Source organism: Pezoporus occidentalis, unplaced genomic scaffold (assembly GCF_034315485.1).
Source record: "Pezoporus occidentalis ecotype Australia unplaced genomic scaffold, CSIRO_AGI_Poc_V1 ctg93, whole genome shotgun sequence".
Taxonomy (NCBI): domain Eukaryota; kingdom Metazoa; phylum Chordata; class Aves; order Psittaciformes; family Psittacidae; genus Pezoporus; species Pezoporus occidentalis.
Genome location: NW_026916294.1, coordinates 1398781 through 1413789, shown reverse-complemented (window position 1 = coordinate 1413789; position 15009 = coordinate 1398781). Strand labels below are relative to the sequence as shown.

At 45.6% G+C, this 15009-nt stretch overlaps 1 protein-coding gene across 1 annotated transcript in view; it reads right to left on the bottom strand.

Annotated features, from left to right (window-relative positions):
• Positions 1-13917, bottom strand: part of TGFB2 (transforming growth factor beta 2) — a 65704-nt gene extending 51787 nt beyond the window's left edge. The window contains exon 1 of the mRNA XM_062605991.1: positions 13102-13917. Coding sequence (XP_062461975.1) covers positions 13102-13444 — 343 coding nt within the window. The 5' untranslated portion in view covers positions 13445-13917. The remainder of the gene's footprint in view (positions 1-13101) is intronic.
• Between the last annotated feature and the right edge of the window lie 1092 nt (positions 13918-15009).

Genomic DNA, 15009 nt, shown 5'->3' with positions numbered 1-15009 from the left:
ACCCATCTCTCTCCAATTTAGAGAGAAGGATATGATCAACTGTGTCAAAAGCTTTACAGAAATACAGACAGACAACATCCGTAGCCCTTCCTTTGTCCACTGATGCAGTAACTTCATCATAGAAGGCCACAAGGTTGGTCAGGCAGGACTTGCCATTGATGAAGATGTGCTGGCTGCCTCAAATTGCCTACCTGGAAAGGGTACCAGATATATGCTACAAAGGACATAGTTCTACAATCAACAAGACTGATCAGAAAATTGCCTGTGACAGAAACCAAATGAAACCATAAGAAGATAAAATTTATAAATGCAACTATGCATTACAAATTAAAAAAATAGCTGCCGAGAACTACTACAGGAGAAATTAAGAACTGCAGGTAACAGGTCAAAAATCATAGGTGCATACCAGCTTCATGGCAAAGAAATGTAAAGATGAGATTTACTGAAGTACTAAGGAAGCTTGCTAGTGATATTCATCTATTACAAGACAAAACCAGTTGAAATAATGAGAGAAATATGAAATACACTTCTGTATCCAAAATAGCCAGACAATCACAAGATGGAAAGATTTGGTTTTTTACCCCAGCAGGAACTCAGGTATTCTTGAAACAATAGGTAATACCATCAGACACTGTAAAAAAAGCAAGACCAGATAACCTGCAACAAGACTTTTTAAAGAGCTGTCCAAGGAACTACCTGAATAACTAGAACTGGCTTTCAATAAATCCCAAACACTGTTAAATCCTTAAGGATTTTAGGCAGAACATACTTGCTAATATACAATCCCAAACAGGGCAACCTGCGCTACCTCACATATACAGTCAGCCTTACACTGATCCCAGAAAAAATTATGGAAAGCACAAGAATAAGAATCAGCTCAGAGGAGCTAAGGGATTATAACCAACATCAGCTCAAGAAAAACATATCCTGCTGGTCCAGTATCTGGTCATCCTGCTGGTAAGACAATTGTTTTAGTATCATCTGCCTGGGTACCTGCAAGACACATTTAAGCTGGTGCTACATAATGATTTCGTAAGGAAACACAAACAACAGGACACTAACATAGCCAGGCAGTAAATGAATCAAAGCCTTGCATTTTAACGAGACTCAAAGTACAATGGCAAACAGCAAACTATTACTGAGAGACAAGCTTCTAACTAGGTCCCATAACACTCATTTTACTGTACTGTACTATTAAATATTTTTTACCCATCACCTGGAAGGAAACAAACCATCAGTAACCAATTACAGATAAAATAATGATACAGATGTGACAAAGAAGATGATTCATCCTGAATACAGTGACTTGAATCTTGAATTATCAAGACATAAATGTCAGTAGAACCCACATAAAAATACAGCTCTATAGGACAGAGAAACTAGACCATACTTACAGAGTAGGGGACTCCACCCTACCCTGAGAGTCAGGACCTCTGGAAAGGACTTGGGTAGGAAGGGACCCTGATGGATAATTACCCAGGCATGAATTTTACTTCTCCTTGTAGCACTCCTGGCAAAACTACAGCTGAAACTAGCTGCATGACCTGTGTAATACTGAATTAGAGCAGAGTCTACAACATGCACATACTTGGTAACGCCACAGTCACTGTTGAAATGATGTGTCCAGTACTGCTGCCCACAATCTCAGCAGTATATGAATAAAGCAGAGACGTTTCAGAGAGAAACCATGGGAATAACTCAAAAGGCCAGGAAGTATCTCACAGAGCACAGTGTATTAAACTCAAAAAGAGCTGTGGCTCAATCACAGTCTATGGATCTGAAACACACTCAAAGCTGGGTAGAACAGCCCATGCTGAGCTCCTGACTGCCTCATCACCTCATGAGTCTTCCAGCAAGCACCACAGCTTGCTCTCAGGAACATCAGTACCCACCTGCAGAACTTCCTTCTCCTGTGGGTACCTACTCAATGTCCACAAATTTGGTAATGAGTGTTCAAAATAGCAAGTGAAGGTTTAAACCAGATTTGAATGCTCGAACTTGGAGCACAAACAACTTAAAACACCAAGATGCTTGTTTCTACTGAATGTAATTAATCACCAGAATAATCTACCAGGTATGGTGTGAACTCTCTTTCAGAAAGGCATTAGTTTGGCTGAAAAATGCAGGTGGGGAGAACAGCAGGCCATCTTAATGGCTTCCAGCTTTTTAATTCCTAAATGTCCATTCTAACTTAAAGCCTCCTAGAGCAACAACAGTCTCACCCTTTCTAAAATACAATATGGTATCAACTAGCCATTAGCTGTGAGCGTGAAGAGACCTGGAACATCCTCAACTGAGAACATCTCAGCTGAAGGAGATACTCATTTCATTCCTAACGCACCATTCACCATTTCAATTGTCAACCTTCTTGTAGGTCTGGCTGTCATTACATTAAGGCACTTTATGCCTCTGTAGTTTCCTTAGATTAAACAAGAACCAAGCCTTTTGGTTTTATGTCCTACACCAAATGGCTTGGGATCAAACCTCACTTCACCATGACATGGGAAGTACCACATAGCTAAAACACAAACCAAGGTTTTTCTTTCCTTCTAAAAAAGAAAACCCAAGCAAACAAAAGCCCAACAACCTGTGGTGGATGTTGAGTCCTCCCAGGCTTTGAAAAGTATATAGTAGCAGTACAAACATCATACAAAACAGCATCCAGGACATTTCTAATCAACAAAGCAGATTTACCTGACTCAGCCTTCATCTGAACAGAAAGTTGGGATTCTCAAAGGCTACAAAGGAACCACTCCTTGAGGTGCTGCTAAAGTCCCCAGCCGCAATGACTGTTCTGTTTGCCTAAACGATCACTGCACGGACTCTAATATCAGGCCCACAAGTTAAAAACCTGGAGTGGCTTTACTGACTCAAATTAAATTGCTCCAGCTTTTCATCAATGCAAAAAAGCACCTCAAAAGTTAACTCAGTATTTCATGAGCCACTTTGAGACACAGCTAGTCAGAGAGGCTTTACATAAAGCCACTTGCACCTTCATGCTACAAGCATAGGTCCTGTTCCTAAACTACTTGGCTTTCCAGCTTGTAAACTCAGCATACATCATGCAGCAAACTAACTTTCAGAAGTTGTTCTCCCAGCTCCACCTCTAGAACTGACTTTTAAGACTTGATTGATAACACAAGACCACTCTATTGGCTTAGCCCTGACCTTTCCTTACAGTCCAATGCACAGAGATTTGCCACATTCTTGTTCACAGCCTCTAGATTCCTCCCTGCTCCAGGCGCTGAGGTCTGATTTTGCATGTGCTCATAAGAAGCCTCTGGATGTGGTGTGATTAGCTTCTAGACAAAAACTTGCTGTAGGGAGGATGACAGAGATATATTATGGCATGTTTATTTGCCAAGACCTTTGCAGGCATAAGGTCATTTATTTTAGACAGAGGGAGATGTGGAATACCTAAGAAGTACAGAACATGAACTCATGCCTCCTTTGCATTCTGCCATTCTTGCCGTATTGCTGCCATATGCTGTTCCCAGATGACATCTGCCACCAAATGCTTCCATCAATAAGCTACGAAGGTGTTTATTTTAAAAAGTGAGGGTTTTTTTCCCTTCCAAAGCCTTATGCAGAAGAACATCCCCAGTGGCAACTCAATAAAAGCGAATGCACCACATTACAGTAACACGTCCCAAATACATCTTGAAGATGTGGCCATTCCCTGAAACAAAGAACAGCACTTAATACCCGATCCAAAGGCTTTTGCAGTCAATGGAAAGACTTCCAGTGTTTCAGCAGGCTTTGGACTAGGGCCCTTAAACTGGGGAACATACTCTCAAAAGGCAGAGGAATGGAAAGGTCTGGCTGTATCACTTGTATAGCTAGCTGGCCTTGTGGCAAGTGTGCATGAGGCAGGTTCCTTTCCAGATTCTACCTCAACAAATGCGCTTCGAGCCAGAGAAAATTAAGTCTCCCAGTAAAGTGGGTAAATAATAGGACTCCAGCTTGGAAGGAGGCAAGTTCCTTCAGACATACGATATTGTTCTAACTCATTCTCTGGCCACCTTTATAAAGATCTCTTTTTCTAGATTCTTTTGGGGCTCTTTTCTTCCCTGATTAGCAAGGGGAATGTGAAATTTCCAAATACATGGCTCCTAGCATCTGGAAGAAATGTCAGCTGGGATGGGGGAATCCAGATTCAAAGAGGGAGAGAAAGCTCAGACACCCAACAGTCTGTTCCGAGTCCATCCTAACTGAGACAAAGCTGCTCCCTTAGCTCCCTTCTTTCCAAGATGTATATCCTGGCAGGGAGCCTTCTCAGTTCCTATCACAACACCAGATCGGAACAGCAGATTTCTTTTCAATAAAGCTGGAACTTGTTCCTCACTCACAAACCTACAGATGTATGTATAGCTGCTGCAATAGCCTGCCATTAAACACTAGGTAAATGCACAGCAAGCACAACAAGTGAAAAGTACAGGCATCTTTCAGCATACCTCAATGTTGAAATGTGGCTACTTCACTTCCAAAGCGTGCATCAAGAAAAACTTGAGTACAGAGCACTGACTGGCACAAGACATATACAGCCCCTGCACTGCCAGGAAGGCCCGGAGCCAACTACAAGAGCCAAGAAAACTGAGCTGGATCTCTCAGAGATTGGGTGAGAATGAGAACACCAAGGATCTGCACGGATCCAACACACCTCCAGGCAGTTTAAAACATCACATCATGTTGGAGAATACAATATATCGCTTATCCTTCCCTGAGGGCAAACATCCCCTGTACCCCCCTACAGGCATTTGGATGAAGAAATTAGCTGCCAGCGCTGCATGTGTCAATGGATCTGACCCCGGTACCCATAAATTTTGCTTACTAGGTATTCATTAAGTGCTGTTTCAGTATTATCCAGCCAACTGGATTGATTCCTGCATCAAACCCTCAAAGCACAAAGGCCAGGAACTGCAATACAGAGGGCAGAAGTGCTCCTCCATCACCACATTCTTGGGGTACCAGAGACATCTCTCAGCTTTGCTAACCTGGGCCACCCCTGGGACCAAGCAGAGGTGGGACAAGGAGCAAAAGCCTGCCACAGGCCATGGTGAATGCCAGACCCCAACATTGCTGTCCCTGGTAGCATCAAAGAGGGTACATTTGTTGCATCATTTTTACACATCACTTGTAAGACAGAAAGTTCTGCAGATGTTCTTTCTCATAGCAGACATCTCGGCAGCCCTGGAGTCTTTACGACTCTTTGCCCAAAGCCCCCAGAAGTCATTTTATATGTATTGTGCAATGTCTACTCAAATAAGCAAGGATTAATCTCTTTTCAATTTCAGATACTGGAGATCATCTGTGGGCTCAAGATTAGTATTACTGCTCAAAGTCTTCATCAAGTATGGCATTGCTAGGTACTCTCCCACCACTTCAAGAGAATCAGTGCTGCCAAGATCTATTAACTTTTCAGCCTCCTGAGTACAAAGTCTACCCACAAGGCTGGGGGGTTTTTGGTTGTTTCTTGCTTCTTTTTTCCCCACCCCAAGGAATGAAAACCAACACGTTGTGATTCCCATCTCTCACTCATTGCTATGGTAAATACAAGTTACCACTGCTATTTCAGCTGAGCTAGCTGCTGGATTGCAAATGCTATATGTAAACAAAAACAAGAGAAGGAACTTCAACAGGCTTAGCTCGTCTTTTAAAATTCAAGGCAAGGGTTTAAAAAAAGAGATGAAAACACTGAATACTAACACCAGCCAAACAGGGAAAAATAACAAAGTTGTAAGCCTGAAAAACTGAAATGGAAAGAATGACAGATTTAGTGCTGCATTTGATGCACATAACCACTGATAGACTCTCCCCAGGAAGTGTTGAAATTGCCATCACTGAAATGAATCCAGAAGCTAAAAATTAAATTATCGTTCCCAGAACATTCCAATTTGGGCCTTGGCAACAACAGATGTTTTAATGCTCTTAAATATATGCACGCGTGTGTGTGCACGCATGCACACACGCACACATATACTTTAGTACAGTATCCTCTTTCAGGCAAGACCTCCCTCTTAGTTTTCACAAAGTCAGACTGAACTCACAGTCCTTCTGCAGTCTCTTCTTCAAAGTCTCTGCTCAAATGCACAACTGTCAGATTAAGCAACCCATAAGGAGTCTTATAGCAGCTCCAAGTTATGAATGAATGGTTATTTGTGGACTTGCCTGTCAAGACAGATGCGGTATTTGTCAGTGCAGTGTGGGTTAGATATGGTGGGAAGGAGCCAAACAAGCAAAGTGAAAGGTCAGCATCACAACTTCTCCCTTTCGCCTGCCTCAGTTCACCTAAAAGGATGCCACAGCTTTTGCTGAAGTGTAAAACAGAAGTCTATATTCATGCAACACATCGTGCTTATTTGAAAAGCAATATTCTAATGTAATAGATTAGTATACATAAGTAGAAGAAAAATGGGTGCAGAGAGAAGAACAGCAGCATTCTTGTGCAAGAAAGCAAGGGACAAATCCAAAACTGACAGAAAACAACATGGATTTAGTAACCTGGTGATTCTTGAATCAAGACCACCCTGTGGAAGTTGAAACATAACCATTGTTTTTCTTGTATTAACATGCAGTATTACAAGGTTAATTCATGCTGGAAGGGACATCCAGTCCAACCTCCATCTCAAAGCAGGGTCAGCTATGAGGTCGCTTCATCTTTCATAAAGTTATTTATAATAACCTGAAATCATCATCACACTGTGAAAGGTCTTGTATAACAACAAAAAGACCCCCTAAGGGGGTCCCAGTGGGGAAAGGCTCAGCTCTACAATAAGGATCCTGAATATGTCAATGAGCATCATACATGAAATTAAAAGGAACCCCCATTGTCCAATTTAAAACCTGAAAGAGGGAGAGACGTTCTCCCCACACTCTCAGCCATTAATGTGCTGCAGGCACGCTTGTGAAGTCTATCATCTCCTGGAAACCAAACATGGATGCCAGCGAACCCAAACAGCAACACAAGATGTACTTCATTGGAGCCAGGAGCTTTCCAAGCAGCATGCATGAACTGCCCTGCGGTTGGATCCCTTTGGAAAACCTGGCTGATTTAGACAACACTATGCTACCCTCCGAGGCAGCTTTTCTACTCTGGACCAGCTTGCAGCGCACCAAAAACATGTAAAAACCTGCTCATGAGACAGGTCTAGCAAAGCCAGGTCTAGCACTTCATTTCTCCAGGGCAAATCCTGTGCCATTCAAACTAGGAGAATCACAGTACTAAACAGGCTCATGAGTCATTCATATATTCAAAAACAACTGTTCACACTGACAGGAGGTAAAACAACCCTCCACACTAAGGGGTTTTTTAACTCCTGATCCTCTTGCCCTGGAGAAATCTGTAAACTCTATGTCCTGTATGGGTGGGTGTCCAGCTACAATCACTTCACAGCAGGAAGGAGAGCAAGGACAAGCACTGGGGAGCTTTTTTAAGAGAAACATAGTTGCTTTGGATAAGACTACTACAGGAAGCCAAATGAGAGCGATGCTGGAGCTAGGAACCTACTAGTCAGCACTGCAGATTGAAAGGGAAACAAGCAATGGCCTGTGATTGAATGCAGGATGCAAACTTTCCCTAAACAGCAACCAAAACAAACTGTTTAGTCGTAACAAGTCAGCAGAAACACTGGTAACACAGTATTACAGCAAATAATAGCTGGGGAGCGTATCATCCTCAAGCTAAAAACTGCCTGCTTGAAAACAGCCAGCATGTGGTTTCACAACAGGAGCAGAAACATTTGTGTGTCTTCACTCATGACTTGTTTTGCCACTGTACCCTGCGGTTTCTCTCTTTATCTGTAACACAGGAGCAGTCTAGCACAGACACTGCAAAGGCAAATGAAGGCAGCTGCCCAACAGAGTCAGTGTTCTTTGGCATCACAGGAGTACTGAAGAGCTGCATCCTTCCTCTCTAAAAACCCCTGTAAAGCATTTACTTCCCACTGGCCTCTGATGCCTGAAAGACAGGTTTCAATGCAGAGAGAGGGATTTGAACTGTATGGCTTTGTTCCTCCCTGCAAATGCACCACAAACTGGGCCCTGATTTGGGAAGCTAATTAGGCAGACACACAGCCTTAATGTTAATGAGTCCATTCATGTGTGGGAAGCTCCGCACAAGTTTCAGAACCATGCTGAAGGAACTCACCGAGGATGACAGCCACAAGTTCTCATTCATCTTTGGTGCAGGGAGAAATCTCAAACTGACAGCAAAATGTTGGAAGTGGTAATTCCAAAGTAGCATAGCATCCTGATGGCCACTGCTGTTCTCATAGCACCAAGGATGAGCAAGGCTAAAACCAGCAGCTAATGAAGATGATGCTCTGCTTTCTCACACCATCACCTACTCACATTCAGTCCTGCAGTTAAGAGGAACCAGCGAGAATAGCATGAGTTCTTGGCACACCTGCTTGTGGCTAGAAATGCACAGGAACACAAGGGCACATTGCCAGATAGGTCTCTGGACTACACAACACTCATAGTGCCAGCAGGCTGGGGCTGTGGAGCAGCAGGGGCAGTGATGCACATCTAACCTTCTCACTCACCTAATCAAAGTGACTCTTTAAAACAGACACCAGAGATAAACTTAAGGAGGGTTATGGAAAGGACTCAGGAATATAGCCCTACATTTGTCTTGTAGGTCTGCTGACCTTGCAACATTAAAGAAGGGTGTCATGGGTGTTTTGCTTTTCTGTAGGCTTCAGGGATCACATACCATGCCAGACCAGCTTGTGGTCCTGCCCCGCTCCCAGTGTGGTGCCCTGCTGATGATTCGGGAGGCCAGCAGATCACACAAGTGGTACCCCCCCCCCCACCTGCTCTATATGAGTGGAAGAGAGCTCTCTTAGATTTCAGCTACCCTTCATTAGCGCACCAGAGCGTGTTATTTGATTATCCCTCTTAGAGTATAGGGGACTACTGTCCAGAAAATGACCCTGCCCTTTTTTAAAGCTATTTGCAATTTCCTGGGGTTTTTATATCACAACCCAGGAAGACTTCAGTAAGTGTTATTCATGGGCAAAGAACTATTCCTCCCACTTCTTTCCTCAGAGAAGCCTTTGCATTGCTTCAGGTCCCCTCTGCAAACCAGACAGTAAAACTGGCAAGCACCTCCCTACAACAGGTGCTCCAGAGCATAACCATAGGGCCAGCATAGCTAGGAGGCTTTTAAATATGGTATTCCTTCAAAGACCATTTCCATATAATCAACGACATAGGAAGCCCTGACAGATTAAGGTCTGTGCTCTGCTAAATGCAAATGCACACGAGCCATCCCAGTGTTAACATCACGGTAATGACGCAGTCAGTGCCAGCAGACATGAGCATGGCGCTCCTGCATGAGCAATTTTGGTACCCTGAAGACAAGGAGCCCAAATATGTATAACTGCTCATAAATCGAGTCCTTGTTGATAAAGCAGAAGCATGTCATTGTGTCTGGACAGTTTATAATGTTGTCTTTCATGAGGCAAATATTCAGCAGAATGACGGGTCTATGTAAAGTAATATTCATGGTACCAAGCGCCTGAAAAGACTAATCCTACCACTCGGTGCAATCTGGAACCTATGGAAGCTCCTTCATACCGAACTATTTCAAAGTCCATGCAAACCCGGAAGAACTGTGATTTCTTGGTACTGAGTACTTAGAGACCTATCTCAAACAATGCAGAAAAATTAACACTTTACCTGCATTAGCTGTTAAGACATCAGTACTGAATAGCTGTTGACCTTGATAAAAACTGCCACGAATGAAGATGACAGAACTGGGCCCCAGCCCCACATACATGCGCTGCCTGTCCTTCTCAAGTATCCCAGTTATGCATCAGCATTTGCAACCCTTAACTGTACTTGCATTAGATTCCTGTTTATTATCAGTACAATGGTGATTATCCCTCACCCTCTAATAAATAATTAGCTTCGCTACCAGGCACTAGACAGTCAAAGAAGAACTGATAAGTAACCAAGTTCTAAGGTGATACACCTTTCACAGAAATCAGCATTAAGCATCTGCTCAGGTAACTTCACCTGGGCACAAACTCACAAGATCTGTCTCTGATGTCCTCAGCTTCCATACCCCAGCCCCTTTTCAAACCACTCTATAAAATAGCTCAATTTCCAGCTGCCAACTGGACTTAGAAGATATCCAAACCTTTAGTATCTAACCCACGCTGTCGCAAGCACAACACAGGCAGGCGTGCCTGACAGACAGGAGCTTTTTGGTTTCTCCAAACCCCTTTGCAGTACTTTTTTCCACCGCTACTTTTCACATCTGGTGGTTTTGGGTCTGGCAGACCCCGCCTCACTAAATTTCCATATATACTCTGACTCGATGTGTCCTTAACCTCAAGTGGACTGTCAAGCCAGATGCCCCCTTACTTCCTCAGTACAAACTATGGGTAAACCTTAGCATAACTTCACTTTGAGCCTTAAACTAACAGCATGTGAAAAGATTAATATGAATAAATTCAAAACTAATCAGATCCCTTCTTTAAATGTTGACACAGTATTATTTATATCCCATAAATACCTTCTTGACTAAAATTCATCCCAGGAGATTGGCATCTTGCCAGTTCTATTCATATTTACTGTATTTATACAGTACAGTTGGCCAAGGATAATATTTAAGACAAAATATGCCTTAGGGTATATACAATATCTCTTATAGTTTTCCTTTTAAATCTCCTCATTGCTAAAAATATTTAGCCTGAACTTTACAGAATGCCCCACAAAGACCTATCAGCGATCCGTAGTGATATATTGCTGACTATGAGTATAATTAGAGCATATTTGTAATACTTGGGTTGTAGTCAGTTACTGAATGCTAACAACTTGTGGTAAAAACTGAACCACTGCTCTTTCCCATGCCTGCCTTCCAGCAGCTTTTGACCTCCAGTGCGTTCACACCGATCCCCTTCTTCCCTTGGATGCAGCAGAATCCATAGAGTTAAAAATACTCGCTCCAAGACGTCTCAGAGAAAGCGCCTGCGGCAGCCAGAGCTGCGCTTTCCATTTCTTCCTTTAGAATGTGGTGGAGCGATTCCTTTCCTTCTGTCTTTTTTGGAAAGGTTCGCTCCATCCAGCATAACTAGAGAGCAGTGGAAAAACAGTTAACCTACTTACTGTGATGTTAGCGACAGCCCCTGCACAGTAGTACTGGATCGGCGGCTTAACCGCCCCTCCGATCCCAAACGTCTGATGCACTCTGTTGGTAGATACCTGCAATCTCCTTTGCTCTTCCAAACCCTTCCTATTGATACTTCAGCACGGATCTGGCCTCTCTGACAGCGTTTTAAAAATAGATCCTCTTTTTGTCAGCACCATCCAAGTCACACACCACAGATATTTTAATTTTCTGGAAAGTATGCAGCTGCATTCTGGACTATTGGTTCTTTGCAGTTTGCTTGTGTGAGGAAACAGGACAAACATACTCAGGGTGGGTGCATTTTACGACTCTCTGCTCTGGGGTCAACTCCAGAAGCCCAAGGCACTGCTATTGCTGCCCCTAACCTCTGCCCATAGGGGCTCATCCCTCTGCCTAGGGCACAATATGGTAGGTCTCAGAGTGCTGACTTCCCCCAAAACCACCAGCAAAATACTACAGTATTCCAACGTGTAAAACAGGCACGATGTCTGTGTTCTCACAATTAATTACACTGAACCTCTCTGCTCATACCCACTTGGCTCCAAATAGCCTTTTTTTTTTTTTTCACCCTTTTTAAAGTATTTCTTCCCCGAGGGTAACAAGGGTGGAGTGCATTTATCATGGCTATTAAGGATGGTGCCATAATTACAATAATAAAATGGCTCTGACTGCCAGGATGTCCTGTACCTGATGCTGTCATTTAAGAATAAAGGAAGAAAGGGGAGGCAGCTGCACTGAGCACGGGCTTTGGATACCTTGGCTGGCATCCTAGGACTATCACATGCAAGATGGAGCAAGCCCCAGAGCTACAACTTACTAAACTAAAAATAAATAAGGAGAAAATGCAATTAGAAACTCTAGGATAAAGTTACCAAGATGGCTGCATTATCTATTTAAGCAAAGAGGTATGTGCTTTTCAGAAACAGGCAGCAAAGTATATAGGGCATCAAGTGGTGGGGGAGGGAAGAGAGGGAAAAGAGAGCTAAATGAAAGGAGTAGGAACTGGTCTTTGGATATGTGAACAGTGAAGTTATTTTCTGCTTCTGGTATTTCACTTTCCTCAGTGTGGTGATGAGCTAGATTTTTTTAAGGGGGTGCAGTGCTTTTTCTGTTTTCCTCTTCTATACACTTAACCTTCACTACCAAAACAAAAAGGCACGTCATTGTGATTATCAATCATTCTAAGTGGATTTGGTCAGCATATTTAAGGGCTTTTTTCCCCCTCTTTTTTCATTTTCTCTCCTTTTTTTTTTTTTTTTAAGCACAAAACGTGGCATGGATCAACCAGAAGGTCGTTAAAAACAGCAAAAGGCAGACGGGCTGAGACAGGTTCCAACAACCGAGGCTACCCAGAAGGGAAAACTTTGGCTGTACCTGAAGTGAAAGCGCCGATGAACTGAAAAGGGAGGCTGGCTAAAGTGGTAAGAGGGGGGAGGACCTGTATGTCCCTGTACTCTCCAAGCACCAACCCGAACAGCAAGCAGTCTGTGGGACAACAGAAGAGGTACAGGCAGAAGAGAAGCCCGTGACTTCTTTTTTAAAGACCTCCTTTTCTTCTCAGTTATGGAGAGATGGAAACCTGCCCGATCCAGACACTCCAAAGGAAACAACAGCAGTGGAAAGATATTGGCTCTTTCTGGAGGCTGCACAGGGGGCTGCGGGGGAGCTAAACCCAGGGCTAGGGAGGGGTCGGGACCCTGCCTAGGTACATAGCGATGGAAAGCAGAAGCACTTCTGGAGTGATTTCAAAGCGGACTGGGGAGCCAGCTGACCCCCTGAGCCACCCAGGCACAGGCATACCCACCACCTAACACAACGTCACCACCTATACGATGCTAAGGACAAAAGCAACCTAAGCAAAGGTGGCACAACGCAATGCACAGAGCTGGTGTTTGAAGGCGCTGGGCACTGCCAAGCCTCGGGGGCTAAGTTAACACACACATGCACAAACACTGAGGACTTACTTTCAGGGTAAAAAGGCTGCATGTCTATTTTGTAAACTTCTTTGGCATAATACTCCTCTTCGCTCCTCTCCCTCTCGCAAGTGGCAGCTCTGTGGTTGGCTTTCTCTTGCAGCAGGTCCCTGGTGCTGTTGTAGATGGAGATGACCTCCGGGGGCACCTCCTCGGGCTCGGGGTACTCGTCCGGGGGACTGGTGAGCTTCAGCTTGCTCAAAATCTGCCCTCGGATCGCCTCGATCCTCTTGCGCATAAACTGATCCATGTCGAGGGTGCTGCAAGTAGACAGGCTGAAAGCCACGGTGGCCAGATCCACGGTGAGAAACACGCTCAGGAGATAGCAGTGCATTTTAAGTGTTTAAATACAGCGCCCCCCCGAAAAAAAAAAAAAAAAAAAGTTACTTTAACAACGAACAACAACAACTACAGAAAAAAAAATGATTAAAAAAAAAAAAAGGAAGAATGGAAAAAAAAAAAGGGGGGGGGTGTGCGCAAACAAAGGGAAGATCTGCAGACAAAATGCAGTTCGGAACCGGACTGCAAGGGCGACTTGCAATCGCAACGCGTCAGTGAAAAAAATAGCAATAATAATTAAAATAATGAAAAAAGCGGGGGGGGGGGGGAGCAAGTTGCTACAACTCGGTAAGATTCGGGGGGTGGAGTGAGCCGGGCAGCGGAAGAAAAACGGGAGGAAAAAGCCCCCAAACGGATAAAACAAACCTGTGAATCAAGTAAATGGAAAAGAGCCCGTTCCCGGCGCGCTGGCGGGGCGGCTGGAGCTAAAAACTGGAGGAAAAAGGAAAAAAAAGGAGAAAACCGAAAAACGGGAAAAGGGGAAATGGGGGGTGTGGGGTGTGTGTGCAAGCGGCGGCGCTGGGCACCCCGGGCGCTGCCCCAGCCGGCGGGTCAGGGCGTGCGGGCGCAGCGCTGAGCCCCGCCGAGCGCCCGCGGCTCCCGGCGGCAGCGGCACCGCCCCGCGCCCGGCGGCGCTCAGCGCCCGCGGTGGCGGCAGAGCAGCGCACGTGTGCGCCCGAGCGCCGGCCCCCGCGGCCGGGACAAGCGGCGGCGCCTGTGCTCGGCGGCGGCGGCGGCGGCGATCCCGGGTCCGGCCGCGTCCCGCAGGCTGCTGCGTGCGCCCCGCGCCGCATGCACCGACCCACCCCCGCGCCGCCGAGCTCCTTTTTCCAGCTCCCTCCTCTTCCTCCTCCTTTTCCCAAACGCCAACCCCAACGCCGCAGTCAGCGAGGAGGCAGCGCCGCCGCCCCGACAGCCTCCACCGCGGATCCGCGGCCGCAGCGCCGCTCTCCTCCTCCTCCTCCCCTTCTCCGCGGCGCTGCTCGGCACGGCTCCCGGCGGATCTTAGCCGTGCTCCGCTCGGCACCCCCCGCCCGCCGGCCCCTCGGCGCGCCCTGCGAGCGGCGAACGGGTGCCAGCAGATAACATCACGGCCGCGCAGGGACTGGGAGATTTATAAGGTCTCTCCCCGCCCCACGTGCTCGCCTCGCCGCGGAGTGACGGGGAGGGGCTGCGGGGAAACGGAGGGCTCCGACGGCCACCGCCCGGTTATTTATTGCCCTCCGAGAGCAGCGGAGAGGGGAGTCGGTGCAGTGCGAGTGAGGTGTTTGAGCCCAAGGTGGGGAAGGACGAGAGAGGGGAGAAAAGAAAGCAGCTCGGACAGGCTGTTTTCCTTATTATTTATTTGAGGGTTTAAAGTTTCTTGCACCTATTATTTATTAGGCCAAACACCACCGTTGCCTTAAAGGAAGTATTACTCGCTTCTTGGGAATGACAGAATGATAGAATGGTTTGGGTTGGAAAGGACTTTAAGCTCATCCAGTTCCAAACCCCTGCCATGGGCAGGGACGTCTTCCACTAGACGAGGTTGCTCCAAGCCCCGTTGAACCTGGCCCTGAA